This window comes from Vicugna pacos, chromosome 3 (assembly GCF_048564905.1).
Source record: "Vicugna pacos chromosome 3, VicPac4, whole genome shotgun sequence".
NCBI classification, from domain to species: Eukaryota; Metazoa; Chordata; class Mammalia; order Artiodactyla; family Camelidae; genus Vicugna; species Vicugna pacos.
Window position 1 is genome coordinate 68,829,437 of NC_132989.1, and position 21,857 is coordinate 68,851,293.

The 21,857-nt window shown below is 33.6% G+C and overlaps 1 protein-coding gene across 1 annotated transcript in view; it reads left to right on the plus strand.

The window, feature by feature from the left end:
• Window positions 1–21,857, plus strand: part of AP3B1 (adaptor related protein complex 3 subunit beta 1) — a 221,021-nt gene that overhangs the window by 24,667 nt on the left and 174,497 nt on the right. Inside the window, exons 2-3 of the mRNA XM_072958469.1 lie at window positions 7,010–7,085; window positions 16,581–16,655. Coding sequence (XP_072814570.1) covers window positions 7,010–7,085; window positions 16,581–16,655 — 151 coding nt within the window. The remainder of the gene's footprint in view (window positions 1–7,009; window positions 7,086–16,580; window positions 16,656–21,857) is intronic.

Genomic DNA, 21,857 nt, shown 5'->3' on the forward strand with positions numbered 1-21,857 from the left:
TCACTTTTCCCAATCCAACATTGCTGGATTTAAATTTAAGGTGTTGCTTTTCATGGTACTCACATTTTGGTGAGTCTTTTGAGGGAAAAGGAGGTAACTGTGTAGTGCAGTGCTAACTGGTGAAGGGCCTTTTTTTTTCCTTTTTAATTTCCAGACAATTATGAATGGATACTTCTGTAAAATACAATAAACAGTAAATTGCTAGAAAAACAAAATGAAAAAAGCACGCAATATAGAAGCTCAATTTTCTATTAGATTCAAAAATATAAAATTACACTTTTTAATTGCTCTAAGTGCTTGCTTTCAGATTCTGTTTACATCTCCTTATGTGCTAGTAACAAAAATTTGTGGATTGTGGTCTTTCTCAGATCACATTTTGAATAGCACTGAGATAGTGTACAGTGCTACATAGTGTTAATTTCCCCCTTAATTTATATTTTATTTAAAAGAAGTAGAAGGTTTTAATGAGTTATAAATTAAAGATTTTTTAAAAAAGAAGTAATTTATATGATGTGAAAAGCCCTACTACCTCAAGTTCTTATGGGTAACAGGTGAGATTTTGCTTTTCGATTATAGTTACTGCTTTATACTGGTGCTGAAATAAAAGTGACTTTTTGGTGATAGTAACATTTTCTTTAATTTTCCAGTTATGTTTTTTCTCTGTTCCTTGAAAGTATAAAAATAGGCGTATTTTGAGCATGAAAGGAAAAGTTATACCGCTTAACACCACAAGATGTCACTTATGTAAAAATAAAGTTGATATTCTAATACTCAAAGCTGGAAAGCTACAGGTAAATAGGTAAATGTAGAATTAGGTAAACTAAATATATATATATATATATATGTATATTTGGAACACGTATTGGTTTTTGGCAAAGAGTCAGTGAATATATTACTACTTCAGCATTAGTTTGAATTAACTCTTTTGGTATTTAGCAAAAAAATTTCTTAATTCTTAAGGTTAATGTATGTTAATAGGCCACATTTGAATCCATATAACGAACGAGGTAGACCTTAAATGGCTCAATACAAGTGAATGTATTTTGAGGGCAAACTAGGTGTTATAGTATTAACTCTCCCAAATCTCTACTGTTTTGGTGACAAGTGAAGAGGCACTTAGGTAGAGATGTGTAATTTCTCTTTCACAAAGACCTGTTCATAAAATAGGTATCTGAGAAGTTGAATATTATGTCAGGTTGAAACAGTTCCTAGGATTTTATTTGTGTCTTTTCTCTGAACCCCCGAGTTATTAGCTCTCTGCCCATGTTAACACCAAAGGTATTTGTATTTATTGTTGAAGACTATCTTTTCTGTTAAACACGAAGAACAAAACCTTTGGCCTTAATACCGGATTCCTGTTTTCTTGTTTTTGGTTTGAGAGAGCAGGTCAGGACCTAAGGTGGTTGGGAAGGGGACCCTGGCATCTCAAGCTAAGAGGAATAAACCAAGTTTCCATTAGGCCATGAATAAGATTACACCTGGGGTTAGAGGTTGGACTGTCCTAAAAATTGACACTTCATTATTCTTCATTGCTCACTTCTCTCTCCAGATAACACTGGTGAAAAGAGTGGTGGAACACTTGAGGGAAAAAAAGGAGATCAGACATGAAAATGAATCTTCTTTCTTTTTTTTTGGCATGCATATGTGCGATCACATATTATTGCTACTTCCTTCTTATCGCTTCAGCTTTTTTCACTTTCTTCTTCCCAATTAGTTTTTCAAGGTTTCTTTTAGGGTTTTGGCTTTTCATTTGTAAATATCTACATGGTCAGTAAGTAAAATAGGACAGTAACAAAAATTAGAAGGGAAAAAACCTCATTTGTGGTTTCATTAATTTTTATTCCCTTTCAGTTATCTGTGTAATGTGAAAGAATGAGAAGTTTTAGGAAGGAATTCTACATTCATTGCAGTGAACAATTACAGTATTTTATATTTGGTAGTTGTATATCCTCACATATAGTCCTTATATGTTGCTGTCTTACTATTTACATACTTTCTAACTGTATTTTAAATTCAAGAGCAGTAGTTGTTACAATTAATTGAATTATTTTTGTGTCTGGCTAGTGTTCACCATTGCATTTAATTTTATGAGCTGCTTGGAAAGAAAGAGTAATTTTTTTCATAGTAAATCTCATTGTCTTTACTCTTTTTGGCAAAAATATACTTATCTTTCATTTGTTTATGTTCTGCAATGACAGTTTGTAACATTTAACTCCTATATCCGTTTGCTAGGACTGCTGTAACAAAATGCCACAAGCTTGGTGTCTTAATCAGCAAAAATTAATTTTTCTGGAATTCTGGAGGCTAGAAATCTAATATCAAGGTGTTGATAGATTTGGTTTCTCTTGAGGCCTCTCTCCCTGGCCTGCAGTTGGTTACCTTCTTGCTGTGCCCTCACAGGGTCATCTCTTGGTCTTCCTGAGTCTGCCCTATTCTGTACTTATAAAACATCAGTCATATTGGATTAATGCCCACCTCATTTTAATTTAATTCCCACTTTAAAGGCTCTGTCTCCAGATATAGTTATATTCTGTGGTATCGGGGGTTAGAATTTTAACGTACAAATGTTGGAAGGGACACAAGTCAGCCCACAACAACATATGGCCAATCACTCATTCTTAGTAAGTGCTTACTGCCTACATTCGGCCTAAATTTGTAAAATGTACCAAGTAAAATATTTTTGTCAAGGCTATATTTATTTGGAGTAAAGGAAACTCTTCTCACCTATTTTTAAGCTTAAACTGAGATGAAAGGGCCTCTGATGCATGTTTTTGTTGTTACTGTTCTTGAACCATATTGCATGAAGGAGCTATGTGGAGTAAATTTTCTTAATCTCTTTCTGGAGAGTTTGTTGTAGAAACTATGAAAGATTACTAATCATAAACTAATAACTAGTCCAAGTACTTGATTACATTTTGTAATACTGCAGTCTTAGTTTCTTGTTAGTTTTCTATAGTCATTTAAGATTTTCCTTTGATATCCTAAAATAAGATTCAGTGATTTAAATTCTTGAGTAAGCTTGAAGCTTAAATATGATAATCTAATTTCAATGTATGAAAATAGTGGCTTATCTGATCCCAAATAATGTATTTCTCAGAAATAGATATATGTGTTTTAGTCTTCTTTGAAAAGATTGTGTCTTATTCACAAAAGTGAATAACACACTATAAAACTTTTTAGTATCATTTTTATGGAGGTATAATTTGCATACAACAAATTATCCACCTAAATATTATAATTAGATGAGTTTTGACAGATGTATAAAATTGTTAAATCACCACCACAATTAAGAAGTTAAAGAACATTTCCATCTTCTTATGGAATAAGAAATTTTTTAATGTTCTTTTGATTTCTCCCTTTACCTGTGATACCACTGATCTTGGTTCTGTCACTACAGATTAATTTGCATTTTCTAGAACTTTAAGTGAATTCAGTCATGCTCCTTTATGTCTGACTTCTTTCACTGACATAATGATTTTGGGATTTATCCATCTTGCTGCATGTATCAGTGGTTGGTTCTTTTTCATTGCTGGGTAGTCTGGTATACAGCTGAATCACATTTTGCTGTTGGACATTTAGATTATTTCTAGTTTTTCACTGTGAATAAAGCTGCTATGAATATTCATGTAAGTCATTATGTGGAAATATGTTTTTATTTCTCTGAGAAGTGGAATGACTGGATCACATAGTAGGTTTATGTTTAAATTTGTAAGAAATTCAGTTTTCCAAAGTGGTGGTTTTATATCCTACCAGCAGTGTGTGAGAATTCTAGTTGCTCCATAGCCTTGGCAACATTTGTTACGGACATTGTCTTAATTTCAGCTATTATAATGGGTGTGTAGTGGTATCTCACTTAAGAATCTGTTTCCTGATAATCAATGACCATAAATATCTTTTCATGTACTTACTGATATTCCTAATCTTCTTTTGTGAGATGTCTGTTCAGACTTTTTGACCATTATTTTTTGATTGGTTTGTCATATTATAAATGAGTTGTAATTGTTATATAATTGTTTTCTAAATAAACTTTTGATTTTGAGATAATTGTAGATTCATATGCAGGTATAAAAAATAATAGATCCTGTGTCCCCTTTACCCAGTTTCCTTCGATGATAAACCGTAGATAGTACAATATAACCAAGATGTTGACATTGACATAATCTACCAGTCTTGTTTACATTTCCCCAGTGTTGCTTATACTTACTTGTGTGTGTATGTGTGTGTGTGTGTGTGTGTTGGGTTACAAGTGTGATTTCATGTAGCCACCAGAAGGTAAAGATATATAACAGTTCCATAACCATAGGGAGCTCTTGTGTTTTTATATCCATACTTCTCCCTTCCTGTTTTTAACCCTCAGCAACCACTAATCTTTGTCCATTTCTATAGTTTTGTTATTTCAAGGACACTGTATAAGTGAAATCATACTGTTCCCAAAAGCAAGTTTGTGTGCTGGACACACAGTGAGGCCAAACGGAAACTTCAGAGTTTGGGGCAGAGAAAGGTTTATTGCAGGGCAGGAAGAACTGGTGGTTCATGTCCAGAATACCCTGAACTCCCCAAAGGGTTTCAGCAAAGCATTTTTAAAAGCCAGCTGAGGAAGGTAGGGTCACAGGGTATGTGGTTGGTTTGTGCTCAGTTCTCTGATTGGTGGATGGTGAGGTAACAGGGCAGTGAACATCATCAGTCCTTAGGCACCCATAGGTCTGGGGACTCATGATCATCAAGTAGTTAACTTCTTCCATTTGGTGATGGTTTTAGCATCTGTAAAACAACTCAGGAAGTGTACATCAGATACTATTATCTAGGTACCTCCGAGAGAAGCTACAGCGGAGGATATGGGGGAAATGTCTGTCCCGGGAAGCCCCCATAGGGTCCTGCTGCATTATGACACAGTATGTAACCTTTTAGGATTAATTTTGCTCAGCGTACTTCTCTGGAGGTTAATCAGGGTTGTCCCAATATCAGTAGCTTGTTTCTTTTTTACTGCCGAGTGGTATTCCATGCTATGGACGTACCACAGTTTGTAGAACCGTTTATCCATTGAAGGGCATTTGGATTGTTTCCATTTTGGCTAGTAGGAATAAAGCTGCCATGAATACTTGCCTACAGATATCAGTTACTGTGGACTGTATGGTAATTGCAGGTTTAGTTCTGTAAGAGTCTGCCAAACTGCCAGGGTGGCTATCTGTAACCTTTAATAGTTCCCACTAGCAGTATGTGAGCAGTCCAGCTCTACATCCTCACTATCAGTTGGTGTTGTTGCTGTTTTATGACATGTGTGCAGTGATGTCTTGGTGTGGTTTTGATTTGCTAATGGCTAATGAAGTTGAATATCTTTTATGTGCTTTTTTGCCACTTGTATATCTCCTTCAGTGATTGTCTGTTAATGTCTGTATTAGTTTGCTGGGGCTGCTCTGGCAAAATACCAGACTGAAGGGCTTGGTCAACAGACATTTATTTCTCACAGTTGAGTCTAGGACTCTAAGGTTGAGGTGTTGGCAGGTTTGGTTTCTTCTGAGGCTTGTAAGTGGCTGCCTTCCTCACATTGCCCTGCCCCGTGGAATCCCAGAAGTCTGACAGCCTTTTTTGTTTTGTCTCATCTCCCTTCTTTAGTCCTAGCTGGCAGTGTCTCTGCTGGTGTAATCGCAGCTCTATCCCTGGCTTCAGGTGAGATGTCTGATTAAATCTGTGAATGGCACTGTGATCTTGTTATCAAGTGATTTTCTAGCCACACCATTGGTGGTCTTTCTGAAGACACTTTCTTGATTTTTGCAATGTGGATAAACTGAGAATTTTCCAAATCTTCAAGTTCTAGTTCCTTTTTGCTTAACAGTTCCTTCAATTTATCTTTCTTTCTCATTTTATTATAAGCAGTAAGAGATTTTCCTCGAGTAGGTTCTTAAATTTTCATGAAATTCAGTTAATCATTGTTCCCTTCTGTGGACTGTGCTTTTGGTGTGAAGTCTAAGAACTCTCTGCCTAGCTTTATAGTAATTGTTTCAAAAGTCTGTTCTGCCATGTTGAAAGAAAAATGATTAGAGATTGCAAATTACCATTTTTTTTAACTTGGGGTAAATTTTTGAATTTGCTGGGGGAAGGTTCACTTTGAAGAATAGAGGCAAGTCAGTTGTGAACAAAAAAAAACTATTGGGAGACAGTTGGCTATGGGTTTTTCTCTGTTTTGCTGCACTCCTGTGTAAAGGCACTAGTAGTTTTCTTCTGGATTATCTTTTAAGGATGTTTATATAGCACACGGCGTTGGAAAGGAGAAAATGTCTACCTCGTCAGCAAAGTTATCTTACTTGGTGTCATCATCATCTGCCTGATTATCCAAAGTGGGGATGGGGGCATCCTTATTGAGTGCCCCTGTCTTATCCTTTGCATTCAGTCACTACATCGCCCTGAATTAAACTTTTAAGGAGCTCTTGAATCTGTCCTGTATTTATCACTTACTGCTCTGGTTCATTACTTCATCCTTTCATTTAGATATTAAGATTGCCTTTACCTAATTCTTTGAATTAGGGCATATCAATTTGCGTCTCCCTTCATATTTATGTTTTTTTCTTTTTGTGTGGTAGGGAGAAAAAAGGGATGTGTGAATGACAGATAGCCTTTTTTTATTAATTGCTCTTTCTTGACATATTCTGAAGAAAGCTCTTTTTGGCTGATGAAAATATTTAAGTGTTGATTCAAGAATTTTTCTCATTTCTTTTTTTCTGATAACTATACAAAAGAGAATCTGTATGCTTCTGTTTGTTGATATTTTGCCCGGAACTGAGGTACAGTTTTATATTTTTTGTTTTATTGATAGGCTTCATGACAGCCTAGCACTTTGATACTATTGTGTAGGGTTAGGTGAAAAATATGTATTTAATTATAAATAAGAAAGCAGTTATGTAACATTTCCCATTATATTATTTCTAAGTCTTACATTATTAAAATTATGTATTTTAATAACTCTGTAATGTTAAAATCTAAATATGCAATTTTTCTCTTTTCTTCTTTATAGGAATGAAGACCTAAAGCAAATGTTAGAGAGCAACAAAGATTCTGCTAAATTGGATGCTATGAAACGGATTGTTGGGGTAGGTAAAATAGTAGATCATTTTGACTTTTGGATACATAACAAGTAGTGACATATTGAAAATATGTGTTAAATAATATATTAAATACCAAATTGAACATCCCTTCTACTCTTTATTATCAACTTAAAATTTCCCTACTAAAATGTTTTGGAAGAATTAATAAAGTGACAAAATTTAGAAACTTTAGTTCTAATTTTATCTTTTCTGTGTTTTGATTTCCATATCTCTAATATCAAGAAATTCTCCTATCACATACAGAGAGCTAATCAGTTTGAAGACAAAGTAAGATTATATACAACAATATCTTGACTTCTTACAAAGATGGATTCTAATGAGCTAAAGGATTTTCTTTGTCATTCTTTGACTTAAAAATTGTGAGCATACTTTCTTCTGACTTTCGAATTCCATTAGTACTAATAGAAATATTTTAGTCCATGTATCATCATAGAACTTCTAATGAGTATTAGAGCACTTGCAAGTTTTCAATTGTAATGCAGAATTCAAGCAATAAACTAATATGTTATTATGTCAGAGAGTTAAAAATATAATGCAGTTTCTGATTACATATAAAATCTTAAATAAAATATTTTTGTAATTTGTGTTGGTCTCAGCCTAATTTTTTTTTCACTTGATTGTTTATATTCAGTGAAAAAACTGGTTTAATTCGGTGACTATCTGATGCTAAGGAGTTCTGCTTGTCTCAATGGAGTTAAATTCATAAAACCTATCTTATTACTATGCTTTTTTCACCACCATTGCTGTTTCTGTTTCTCATACGTTTTTATATAAGGTGAAAATGTGATAAATTTGCATAATTGCACAAATAAACTCTACTGTAGTAGGTTGACAACAGAACTGAAACAGTCCTGTTTTCTAGCAGGCAGTGCCACCATATGAGAGTTTGAAATCTTTCTTTTCTTAACATATTAAAGTCCACATCCCATTTATGAAGAATGACTATGAGTGTGAATATGTTCTGTTAAAAGGTCAGTAGTTATGTAAATCAAATATATAGAAGTCAGGGACTAATTGTACCTGTAGAACACCTGTAAACCGCTTGATTCTTGCATTCAGATATACGTCATTTGGTTAAAAAGACAAATGTTGAAGATTCTTTTGTAAATTTTTCATTTGTTAATGTTATAATACATAAATAATAGCACTTATGGACAAGTAGTTCTTGCTTTGCATGGCTTTGGTATTTGAATTTCAGTTACCACAGTTCAGTTAAATAACACCAGTCCCCTGACAACATGGTTAACATTTCAGTTATCCTGGTATATTAACCTAGTAGTTGAAAAATGTACAAACTTCATCACTGACTCTTCAGTCCACAACTCACCATGTGGATAACAAGTGTACATCATGAACAGTGACCAGTCAGGTTACTTCTTGCAAAGTTACTTTTAGTGATTGGTCACTGTGTATGTTACTCAGTTCATGCACAGACTGCAAAGCATGTAGTAGTGTTTCCTCCTTGTTTCCCAGTGAGTAGCCCACTTGATGTTTTACGGAAATGGATAAATAAAAGGAATTTGGTCAACAAAGATGAAAATTTGGCAAGGAAATGAAAAGTGATAAGACTGGAAATGAAATGCAGATATAGAATGTAAATGGAATTATAGAGAAATAGCTGACTATGGAAATAGTAACACTGCCACTTTTTGAAAGACTAAATATGCAGCTAGAGGAACTTAAGTAAGGTGAGCTTTTCGACATAAATGAGGAAAATGATTGTGATGAAAAGGATGAAGCTATGCCAGAGGAAGCGATGCTGCCAAAAAACTTCACATTAAAATAATTCTAGGAGATAATTCACACCATTGTAAGTGCCAAGGATACAATGTTGGAAGCTGATCCAAACTTACAAAGGGGTATGGTAATTTACCACGGTATAGAAGAGATGATTTCTCAGTACCTTGAAAGATGAGAATAAGTCAAGTCCATTCAGACTACTCTTTGTAAGTTAATTCTCAGCGTTTCTAATGTTTTAAGTTACAGTGTATTAAATAAATATTAATTTTACTATTTTTCGTTTTTCTATACATTTCTAACTGACAGTAATACAAGTGTTTTAAATGTTTTTTCAAAGTTTTAGAAGTCATAGGTCAATTATAAGTTTTACAGTTGATTATCAAGATTGCTTTGCCTGCTCTCAGCTTGCATTCCTGCAGGTTACAGCCCTGCACTACCATGTAAAGCAGGTGGTGCTTTTAATGATTTCATTAAACTTTGACTTCACATCCCATTAAAGTAAATTATTTTCCTAAATCTGAGGATACTATTGAAATTCCTAAATCCAAAAAAAGAGATATTTGGTTGTTTTTTCTATATTCCTCTCTCAAACTGATAAAGAAGTAAAAATTGATATTCTCATAATCTAGGCTACTTGACTATCATAAATGTAATGTCAGTGTAAATAAACATCATAAAGAAATATAAATGTAGCCATATGTGTTTATTAGCTATAGACTGTCTCTCCTTAGGAAGCTTGTAACTGTAGGAAAATGGTTATTAATTAAAAATTATTCTTTAACTTTGCAGAATGCCCTCAAGATCTATCCATGTTTTCAAAAATGGCAGAATTTCCTTCTTTTTCATAGCTGAATAATATTCCATTACGGTGCACGCGCACACACACATATTCTTCCTTATCTATTCACCCATTGACAGACATTTAGGTTGTTTCCACATCTTGACCATTGTGTATAATGTTGCAGTCAACATGCATGTGTACATATCTGTTCATTATCCTGATTTCATTTCCTTTGATATATACCCAGAAGTAGAATTGCTGGATCATGTGGTAGCTATGGTAGCTCTATTTTTAATTTTTGAAGACTTTGGTACTGTTTTCCATAGTGGCGGCACCAATTTACATTAGCACCAACATTGTTCAGTATTTCTCTTTTATCTGCATCCTTGCAGCACTTGTACTTCTTGTCTTTTTGGTGACAGCCATTCTAACAGGCTTGAGGTGATATCTCATTGTGGATTTGATGTGCATTTCCCTCATAATTAGTGATGTTGAGCATGTTTTCTCGTACCTGTTGGCACCTTAAACGTATATAATATTCCATGTCAGTTATATTTCAGTAGATCGGGAAAAATTATTCTTTTACTATACAAGTGGCAGAAATACATATTTGCAATTTTTCAAATAGTATTGAGGTATAAAAAGTAAAAGTTTCATCTTCCACATAAACTTTATGGTCAAATTGTCAAGTTGTGTTAAGAATTGTTTTGGGATTTTGATGAGGGTAATACGGAATTTATGTATTTCCATCTTCCTTCCCTCCCTCTTTCCCTGTCTTTCAGTAGATTATATTTATAGTTCATAGTTATTATCATATAGATCTTGAGTATTCCTTGTTAGATTCATTTCTGTGTACTTTTAAATCTTAGTTGCCATTAAGAATGGTGCCCTTCACTATATTTTTAAAATTAATTATTACTACTATATAGGAAAACAAAGGACTACTTTCTGTTCTTTCATTTGATCTCCTTAAATGAACTCTCTTCTTAGCTCTCATAGTTTTTTGTTTCTTTGTTTGGTTTTCTAGATGGATAATTACATTGTCTGGAAATTATGACAGATTTGTATATTTTTCCAAATATTTTAATCTCTTTTTTGCTTTTCTTACATCTTTGCATGGATAAAGCTCCTCTATGATGTTGTAGGGGTGGTAGAAGATAACACTATCTTGGTTTTGATTTTATTGGAAATATTTGTAATGTTTTCCTCTTGATTTTAATATATCCTGTAGAATTCAAGTAGTTATATTTCTCTGTGTCTAAGCGGTGTTGAACTATAGTTTTCTTTTTGTCCTCTGTTGAGGTTTTTGATTAGGCCTAAGCTAGAGTCATAGCATGAGTTGTTATTTAAGCCATCTTGGCCTGCTCTAAGGTTGCAAAGATTCCCCCGTCCCTGTTTTTAGCTTATATGTTTAGGTCTATGATCCATTTTATATTAATTTTATGTATAGTGTTAGGTGAAAAGCCAAGGTTTTTGTTTGTTTGTTTGTCTTGTACATGCATATCTAGTTTTTCCCACACTATTTGTTATTAAAAGGCTGTCCTTTCCCCACCAAATTTCAATCTCCAGTGAAAATCAGTTTACATGTTTGTGTGTCCACATCTGAACTTTTCTCTTCTGGTTCACGAATCTTTGTGGCTCTCATTTTATCAATACCTCACTCTTGATTTCTGTAGCCTTAAAATAAAACACTGTAAGTCTTCAAGTTTTTTTTTTTTTAAAGATTGCTTTGTTTATGTTATGGCCTTTGCACTTCCATGTAAATTTTAGAAGCTTGTCAGTTTCTATTTTTAAAAAGAAGTCTACTGGGATTTAAATTTGAATTGCATTAAATGTATAGATCAATTTTGGGAGATTTCACATTTTAACACCATTTTGTCTCATGATCCATGATCATGATTGTATTTGTTTCAGTCATTTTTAATTTCAACAATGTAGTATAGTTTTTAGTGTTAGATTTTAAGTTCTATTATTTTGTCAATAGTTTGTCTAAATATTTTGTGTCTCTGAATGATACTAAATACTGTATTTCAATTTTAAACTAGCAATTATTTGCTAATTTCTCCTTTTCTTAAATAACTAGTAGTTACTTTTCTTGAAATTTTTTCCAGTCAGGTATTGTAACAGCCATTTGTTCACCTTTACTTTTGTCCCGTTTTTAGTTTGATTTCTAGTTAGCACCATATTTCTATGTGGAAGCTTTAAAAATCATTTTAAAATGTTATGCACATGTGTGCATCATTGCAGTACATCTGTTGGGTCAAGTAGTTTGACGGAGATCAGTTAGCAGAGTTATGTATTGGCTTCATAATTTCTTGGATTTTTTAAATGTAGTTTTCAATGTTTACATTTCTCTTTATGAATTGGGTTTCACGAGCCCTGAATATGGGGTTTTATCACCTCATGTGATTACTGAATAGTTTTAAGACCTTAGTTTCAGAATTAAAAACCTTTAAACATTTCTAAATTTTAGTCTGCCAGAATTTTAAGCATTTTTTATTTGTTTTACCACATTACTTTCTAATATATATCAAAATGTTGGCAGTGCACATCTGACTATCTTTCACAGTCAGTAGTCCTGTGATTCAGCAGAGAATCTCGTCAGCAATATCTACCAGCGAGAAACCACAATGATAGTCTCAGTTCATTTTATTATCTTTCTTTGGTAATGTCTGAGACTTATTTAGAATCATGGGGAAATGTTTTCAATGATTCATATGTTGAATAAAATCTCATGTATGCCAAAGCATGCTTAGGAAAAAAAAGCTACCTACTTCAAAATCTTGTGGTCATTTATTACGCAGCAGGACTCAAGCTGAAACACAATATGTTATTTTTCTTGTTATTTTTGAAAAATATATGTCTAATGTTTGAAGCACATGTTCATATTTTATCTTGGCTTGATGAAATATGAACTAAGAGAATATGAAATGTATTGCTTCATATAGTGAACTTGTAATAAGTTTTTTAGCTAAAATACTGATGAGTTGACTATTCAGAGTCCTTAAAGGAATGGAATATTTTGGTGTGTTGAAATCTTTGGTGTATTTTCTGTTAGTAAATGTTGACCATTAAAGGCCTTTCTCAGATTAATTTGCTTGTTTTTGTAGTACGGGGATAATGACCAAATCTGAACCTTTCTTTGATAGATAAGATTCTTAAAATTCCTAATTCAATTTATTGACATATATTATTTCATAGCCATAAATGTTGCAAGGTATTTGGTTGGATATTACTGACCCTAAGAAAATTAAAAGTAATTTCAAAGTTTCAGATATTTTTTGTTTAACATTTATAAAATATTAAACCAAATTCAAATGATACAGCACTGTTGTAGGAAAAAATTGAGAAAGTACATATAAGAATAAAATAATAACATGCATTATTCTTACTGTCTTGAGTTATGATCATAATAAATATTTTGGTCTAAATTTTTCTAGACTGGTTGCTTATCCATTGTTTTCATTCTCCCTTACAGAAGTGCTTCAGTTCTGTGTGTAATTTAAAGTATTCAACTTGTGGCTGATGTTGGCATCTTTTTTTGCTCTTAGGTTGGTAGTTGTTTAAAGGGACAAGATTTTTCTGCCATGCTGATATACATCAGGACCAGTTCCTAGTTAGCAGGCCTATATTTTTACTAGTGATATAATGCCTGTAAAACCTTAATGGGCCTTCTTTCAGTTTTGCTTCAGTGTACTTTCTAGAATATAAATCAAGGTTCACTTCATTTTCTGTTTCTCTGTGTATTCTTGGCTGGTGATTCTTAAGAGTTGCACTTGGGTCTGAAAATTACTGCTCGTTTATAAATTAACTAGTAATTGTTTATAAGTTAAAAATTCTGAATTCTCTCCCCATCATTATTGTTTAAAAAAAATGCAACTAGTTAAAATTGTTAAGAAATTAAGCCCAATTTCACCTCTTTTTCTTGCTGAGTTAAAAAAAATTAGTGCATTTTAACATTAATTGTGTTTTTAGATCTGAATTTTTTAATCTATATTATTATTCAATATTTTAAAAATAAACAGTGTATGAAAATCATTATTGTCATATACCTTGTTAACAGAATGAAGGGGGAAAATCAAAATTATTTTAATTGATACAGAAAAAGAAGTTGACAGAGTTCAACACCCTTTCATGATAAAACACTCAACAAACTAGGAATAAAAGGAAACTACCTCAACATTTTAAAGGCCAAAAATGAAAAATTCACAGCTAGTGATGATGAAAGACTGAAAGCTTTTCCTCTAAGATCAGGAATAAAACAAGGATGCCCACTTTGACCACTTCTGTTCAACATACTGTTGGAAGTTTAAGCCACAGCAGTTAGGCAAGAAAAAGAAATAGAAGGCATCCAAATTGGAAAGTAAGAAGTAAAACTGTCCTTCTTAACAAACAGCATGGTTTTATATTTAGAAAACCTTCAAGATTCCACAAAAATCTTTTAGAACTAACTAACAAATTTAGCAAAGTTGCAGGATACAAAATTAACACATAAAAGAGGGACGGGCATAGCTCAAGTGGTAGAGTGCTTAGCTTGCATGAGGTCCTGGGTTCAATCCCCAGTACTTCCTCTAAAAATAAATAAATGAATAAACCTAATTACCTCTGCCCCAGGCTCCCCCTCACCAAAAGAACTCTTTCCAAATTAACACATAAAAATTAATTGTGTTTCTATACAGTAACAATCATCAATACCAAAAGGAAATTATAAAAACAATCCTATTTATGATAGTGTCAAAAAATATAAAATAGAAATAGACTTACCCAAGGATGCAAAAGACTTGTGCTTTGAAAACTGTAAATGTTGCTGAAATAAATTAAAGAGGACAAAGATAAATGGAAAGACATCCTGTGTTCATTGATTGGAGGACTTAATATTAATCTGTCAGTATTCCCAAAGTTATCTATATCCAGTGTAGTTTCTATCAAAATCCCAGTGATGTTTTTTGCAAAAATAGAAAAACCTGTCTTAAAATCCATATGGAATCTTACTGGACTCTGAATGGCCAAAACAATCCTGAAAAAAGAAGAAAAAAGTTAGAAGTCTTACACTTTCTGATTTCAAAACTTCCTACAAAGCTACAATAATCAAAACAGTGTGGTACCAGCATAAAGACAGACATATATACATGATAGAAAGCCTTAAAAGAAGACTCTCATATATATGGCCATATGATTTTCAACAAGGATGCAAGACCATTCACTGGGGGAAGAATTTCACAGATAAGGGAATAGAATATGAAAAGACTAGCTTGTAGTAGAGTGTTTGAGAGCTGGCATATAGGAAGATCTTCTGAGAAATTGTTAACTGGGATTATTATTGCTTAAAATGTCACATAGTATTTATAAAACATTTGTTGTAAATTCATAAAATGAATGCCTTTTATCTTTTTTAGGTAGTTTCTTAGATATGATGTGTAATTCATAAAGAACCCCTTTTCCAAAAAATTATCCTGTAGTTAAAATTTTATTTTGTGGCTACCAAAGTCTGGAGTATTAAGAGACATAAAGATATATTCTGAGAATGAAGGAAATAAGAACACAGGTAGACATAAAACTGAAATAAATAGAAATGAAAGATAGTGTGTAGGAAATTCTAAATGAAAAGTGTGGATTAAAAAATTCTAGGGGAAATTAGGATTGGACATCATAGTGGACGGGGTGTTAGGAATTGGCTCTAACAAGGGAGAGTAATTAGAATTTGATGATACTCTACATAGAAGGGTAGAACTTAGAAAAGTAAAAAGAACTGAGGGGCAGGATGTAAGTACGAGCATAGAGAAGCAAAAGAATGTTCAGGGAGTGAGTAGATCAGCTTACTTTGATAATAGCATTGGTGTAGAACAATAATGGTTGATTAACTCAAAGGGACGTAAGTGCATTTAGGTCATTTGAATATTAAATGAAATAGTTGGAGTCTAGGTAGTCAGGGGCTTTTGAAATCTTTGAGGGGGGCTGACATGTAAAATAGTGGTTTAAACATATTAAACTGTTGGTGATGTACATTAGAGGGACAGGAGGAAGAGATTGTTGGAAAAGTCCTCTGTGAGGTGATGCTGACTATACTAGGATAATAGAAGGAGAAGGGATTAACATGAGTGAGCTGGGAATTCATAGCAGGGCCTGGTTACTGGGTAGATGTAAGAAGAGAGCAAGATAATTCCATGGTTTTTGGTGTCTGGAAAAATGGATGGAAATAAGAAATTCTAGCACGAATTCCCATTTTATCATGAAAAATGAGTTTGGTTTTAGATATAGCAAGTTTTGGATGAGAGAGAGATCTAAATAATGTTCACTTAGAGAAGTGGAACTAGGGCTTAAAGTTAGGGCTCAAGTTTGGGAAATTGATCCCTATAGAGGTAGGAGTTAAGACATGAAGGTGAATGAAATCTTAGGAGTTTCAGAGGTTGTAGAACAGTGTAGCCTGAACAGATGGTCATCCATGGAACTTTAGCAGGGAAAGGAGGTGGATCTGGTGAAGGGATCTTTAAAAATAATCGTCAGAGAAGTAGGGGGATCAATGAAAAGAAAGCCAAGGGAGAAAGAATGACTGTAGTTTGTTTAAAATAAAATTTATTCCCCATCCCCACACGCTTTACAAATGCATTACATCTTTAATGTAAGAACTTGGAAAATAAAGAACAGTACAACTATTTAAAAAGTATTTGCAATCCCATTAACCAGAGAAAACTTTCATAAATATTGTATGTCTTGAATTAGTACGTGTTTCTTCCTTAGTGTCTGTGTATTTGTGTATTTATGTTGGTAAATGAGATTGTTTGTTCTTTGCTGCAGATAGTTGGGATAGGTAAGATGACTCAAAAAGATTTAAGCTTGTTACTTCTGTAGTTTGTTTCTATAGCTTATCTTCTAAATACTAATTTATGTAGAATTTATTTTGTTTTCAAATGGCTAATTAAATGAAAATTCAGCTTTAATATTCTACTTTTATTCTTCAGATGATTGCAAAAGGGAAAAATGCATCTGAACTGTTCCCTGCTGTTGTGAAGAATGTGGCCAGTAAAAATATTGAGGTACTGTTTTGATTGATACTTTTCATGATTCCTTTTGTTGTGAAAGAATCATATACTTTTCAGTTACTTTGACATACAACATAAGATACTTCAGTGTCACTAGATTTTTGATACAATTAAAATGTCCGTAATCTTAAATAGGTGAAATAGAATACAAAGTGGATGTAATCTTAGCTTTGGAATTTTTATGGAGAATGTGAAGAGTAAAATTGAGGTTAATTCACCTGGGTGAAGGATGATAACCTGTTGAGTATTTTTAGATGCCAGTTAAAATTCTGCTCCAGGGACTTAATTTTAAGATAGCATATATCCAGTGAAACAGACCTAAATTCCTATAGTATTAGGGCAGGGATTGAACCCAAGTGTTATGACTCCAGATTTAGTGCTCTTTCTGGAGCATTGTAGTTCTCATATACCTTGCCTCAGTGTAGCAGGAGGAAAGCAGAAGGCAGGATATAGTGGGAGCTGTGAATTCCTTGTCCCTGGATAGGCCTGGACGTGGAGATTTAAACAGCGGTATTCAAAGAACTTTGAGGCCAAGGTAATAATGTTAGATCAGATGGACTAATGACTTCTGACAGAGTGCAAAAGAAAAATATGAGCCAGTATAGAAACCATTGAGTAAGATGAGCAGGATGAAGAGTTCAGTGAAGAGAATTAGAGATGGATCTGAGCAAATGGTTTGTATTTCAAAAGAACAGGAGGTTCTAATGAGGAAGGTTGAATGGTCTCATCTTCATGAGTCTCAGCTTCATTTCATGTTGGGTAGTGACTGGAGGATATGTTGAGAGTGCTTATTGTAAGGAAGGTGTGTTTACTCAGTAAGAAGTAGTGAAATCTGTGTGAGAATGATAATGCCAATACACATGCTTCATATTTGTCCATGCTAGCATCTGTAAGCGTCAGGAAACAGGCCTAGTCCTCTATATGAGTCTGGTAAGTTTGGGAGAAGCAGCAGTCTTCACTGAAGAATATTTTTAAGGACCTAGTGACATAAGGGCTGGATGTTTTAGGTGGAGGAGAATGGAGTATAAGAAGCAGAAATTAAGGGCATAGGGAAGTTTTTTCAGTTATAATGCAGTATTATTAATATTATTCTTAAAGCTGTGTCACTTGTTTCTTTATTTGGTAGAAGCTTACTCCAACAGGTACAGTGTATGTATTTAACTTACTACAGTCTACCACTAGGATTTACAGTATACATTTTAAAGTTATCACAGTCTGCTTTAAGCAACATTCTACCACTTCACATATACTTTGAAAATCTTACCTCAGTAAATTTCTGTTTGCCCCTTCCCTAAATATGTAGTTATCATTTTTACTTTAAAGAGCCAATCATCTTTTAAAAAGATTATGAAACCATAATTGACATGTCATAAACTTCTCACTTTTAAAGTGTACAGTTTAGTGATTTGCAGTGTATTCACAGAATTGTGCCACCATCTAATTGCACAACATTTTGATCACCTCAGCAAGGAACCTGATGTTCATTAGCAGTTACCCCTAGCCCTAGGCAACCAATAGCCTGCTGCCTGTCTCTATGAACTTGCCTATTTTGGGCATTTCATACAAATTGAGTTATACAGCGTGTGGCTTTTTTGTCTGACTTCTTTCACTTAGCATAATGTTTTCAGGGTTCATCGATGTTGTAGTATGTATCAGTACTTCATTCCTCCTTTCTGCTGAATAATACTCCATTTTATGGATATATGCATTTTGTTTATTCATTCATCAGTTGATGGACATTTGTTTTTTTTTTCAACTTTTTGGCTCTTGTGAAAAATGCTGCTGTAAACATTCTGTACAAGTTTTTGTATGCACATATGTGTTCATTTCTTTCAGATATACATCTTGGAGTGATACTGCTAGGTCATAAAATAACTAACATTTAACACGAGGAACTGCTGAACTGTTTTCTACAGCAGCTGTACCATTTTATAGTTCCATTAGCAGTGTTTGCGCGTTCTGATTTCTCCACATCTTCACCAACACTTGGCATTTTCCCTTTTTTTAAAAAGCAAAATTGTTGTCTATATTTTAGATTATACATCCTAATGAATGTGAAGTGGTATCTCATTGAAATTTTGATTTGCATTTCCTTAATATAAAATCATTGAGCATCTATTGGCTAGTTGTGTATCTTCTTTGAAAAAATGTCTGTTCAAGATCCTTTTTCCATTTTACAATGGGTTGTCTTTTTACTGTGTATTTGTAAGAGTTTTTTTTATGTTCTGAATACTAAACCCTTGTCTGATGTATGATTGCAAATATTTTTCTCCTTTTTGTGGGTTATCTTTTTATTTTTTTGATAGTGCCCTTTGAAGCACAGAAATTTTTAATTTTGATGACAACTGTTTTTCTTTGTTTGCTTGTGCTTTAGTTGTCATATCTGAGAAACTGATGCTTTCTTCAAGGTCACGAAGATGTACACTTGTCTTTTTTTCCCAGGAGTTTTCTAGTTTTAGCATTTATATGTAGGAATATGATCCATTTTGAGTTAATTTTCATGGATGGTGTCTTTATCCAACTACTGCTCTGCTGTCAGTATAGGTTTGTCATTTTTAGAATTTTTTATAAATCAAATCATACAGTATGCAATCTGTTGTGTTTGACTTCTTTTACTTAGGCAACTGAGATTCATCTCTGCTGTTTTATGTATTCATGTTTTGTTTCTTTTTTTGCCATAATATGGGTATTTCACAGTTCGTTGATTTACCAGTTGAAATATACTTGGATTGAATAAAATGCTATATATGGGCATATATTTTAATTTTTCTTGGGTAAATACCTAGGAATAGATGTGTTGCATTGTCTAGGAAGAATATGCTTCATTTTTAGAAAATGGTGCCATGTAGTCTTCCCAAGTGGCTGTGCCATTTGCCTTCCCATCAGCTGTGTGTGGAGTTCCAGTTGTTCACATCCCTTTCAATGCTTGATCTTGTTAGAGTCTAACTTTAGCCATTTTGGTGGATGTGTCATAGAATTTCATTGTGCCTGTAATTGCATTTTCCTAATATTTAGTGATGTTGAGTGTCTTTCCATGATCTTTTTTTATCAGTCATATATCCTTTCTCTAAAATATCTGTTCAGCTACTCAGCCATTAAAAAGAATGAAGTAATGTCATTTGCAGCAACATGGATGGACCTAGAGATAATCATATTAAGTAAAGCAAGTTGATCAGAGAAAAACAAGCATTATATTATATCACTTATATGTGGAATCTAAAAAATTGACACAAACGAGCTTATTTATGAAATAGGAAGAGATTCATAGACATAGAAAATGAATTTATAGTTACCAGGGGGAAAGGAAGGAGGGGGGGTAAATTAGGAGTTTGGGATTGGCTGATACAAACTACTATGTACAGAATAGATAGATAAACAACAAGGTCCTACTCTCTACCACAGGGAACTATATCCAGTGGCTTGTAGTAACCTGTAATGAAAAAGAACATGTACATACATATGTATAGCTGAATCTCTATGCTGTACACCAGAAACTAATGCAACATTGTAAATCAAAAAATCAAAAAATATAAAGAAAAAAATCTGTTCAAATCTTTAGCCTACTTTTAATTTTTTGTCTTATTATTCAAGCATAAAAATTCTTTATATATTCTTTTGTCAGATCAATAGTTATTTACTATTACTTATTTCCTCCTAGTCTGTGGCTTGTCTTTTTGGTTTCTTAATGTCTTTCAAAGAAATAAGATTTTGATAAAGTCTGTTTTATCCATTTTTTTCAGTTATACTTGAGACTCTTTTTGTGATCTGCTTAAGAAGTCTTTGCCTAACCTGGTATTACGAAGATTTCTCCTGATCTGTTCTAAGCGTTTAATAGTTTTAGGTATTAAATTTTGATATGTGATTCATGTCATGGGAGATTCCCAGGACTACCCGCAGGTTTGATGATTCCATGGACTGATTCACTGGACTCAGGTTATTGTCATATTCATAGCTGTGATTTATCACACTGAAAGATGCACACCAGAAATCAGGTACTGAAAGATGTGCGTGAGGTAGAGTCCAGAGAAAACCAGGTGCAAGCTTCCAAGAAGCTTTCCCAGTGATTTTCCCCTGAATTGGATTCCTCCAGCATTACCTGTGACAAAACTTGTGAAGTGTTGTCTAGTAAAAGAGCTCACTAGAGACTCAGGGCCCAAGTCTTTTATTTGGGACTATTCATGTAGCCATTAACTTCCTAGCACATTCCAGAATTCTGGACTCTCAGAAAGTACGCAGCTGTTCAGCATGATCCATATTGTTTGTATGTAAATCACCCTTATCACTCAGGGAATGGTGGCAGTACCTCTGATGTTCAAGTTCCCAGACAACCTGTCCTGGCCAGCTTTGTATGTAGGCTTTCTAAGGATAGCAGTCTCTGGCCTACTGTGGTAACTCTACTATAGAAAACATTTCAAATTAGATTTTTCTAAATTGACATACAGTTGAGTTACAGTATAAAATTAGTTTCAGGTGTACAACATAGTGATTTGCTATTTTTATATGTTACATAATGATCTCGATAAGTCTAATTACCATCTGTCACCATACAAAGTTATTACAATATTATTGACTATATTCCCTATGCTGTACATTACATTTCCATGACTTATTTATTTTATAACTGGAATTTTGTACCTCTTAATCTCCTATTTCATTCATGCGCCTACCCCTTCCCCCTTGGCAACCACCAGTTATATAAGGGAAATCACGTGGTACTCATCTTTCTTTGTCTGATTTATTTAGCATCCCTCTAGATCCGAACATGCTGTTGCAGATGTCAGGATTTCAGTATTTTTTTTAATAGCTGAGCAGTGTTCCCTTGTGTACATACCACCACATCTTCTTTATTCATCTATCAGTGGACATTTAGGTTGCTTCCATATCTTGGCTATTGTAAATAATGCTACAGTGAGTATAAGGGTGCATGTATCTTTTTGAATTAGTGTTTTTGTTTCTTTGGATATTTACCCAGGAGTGAAATTGCTGTAATATATGTATGGTAGTTCTATTTAAAATTTCTTAAGAAACCTTCATTCTGTTTTCCATAGTGGCTGTACCAATTTACAATCCCAGCAACAGAGCACAAGGACTCTCTTTTTTCACATCCTCACCAACAGTTGTCACTTGTCTTTTTGATAATAGCCATTCTGCTAGATATGAGGTGACATGGTTTTGATATGCATTTCCCTGATGACT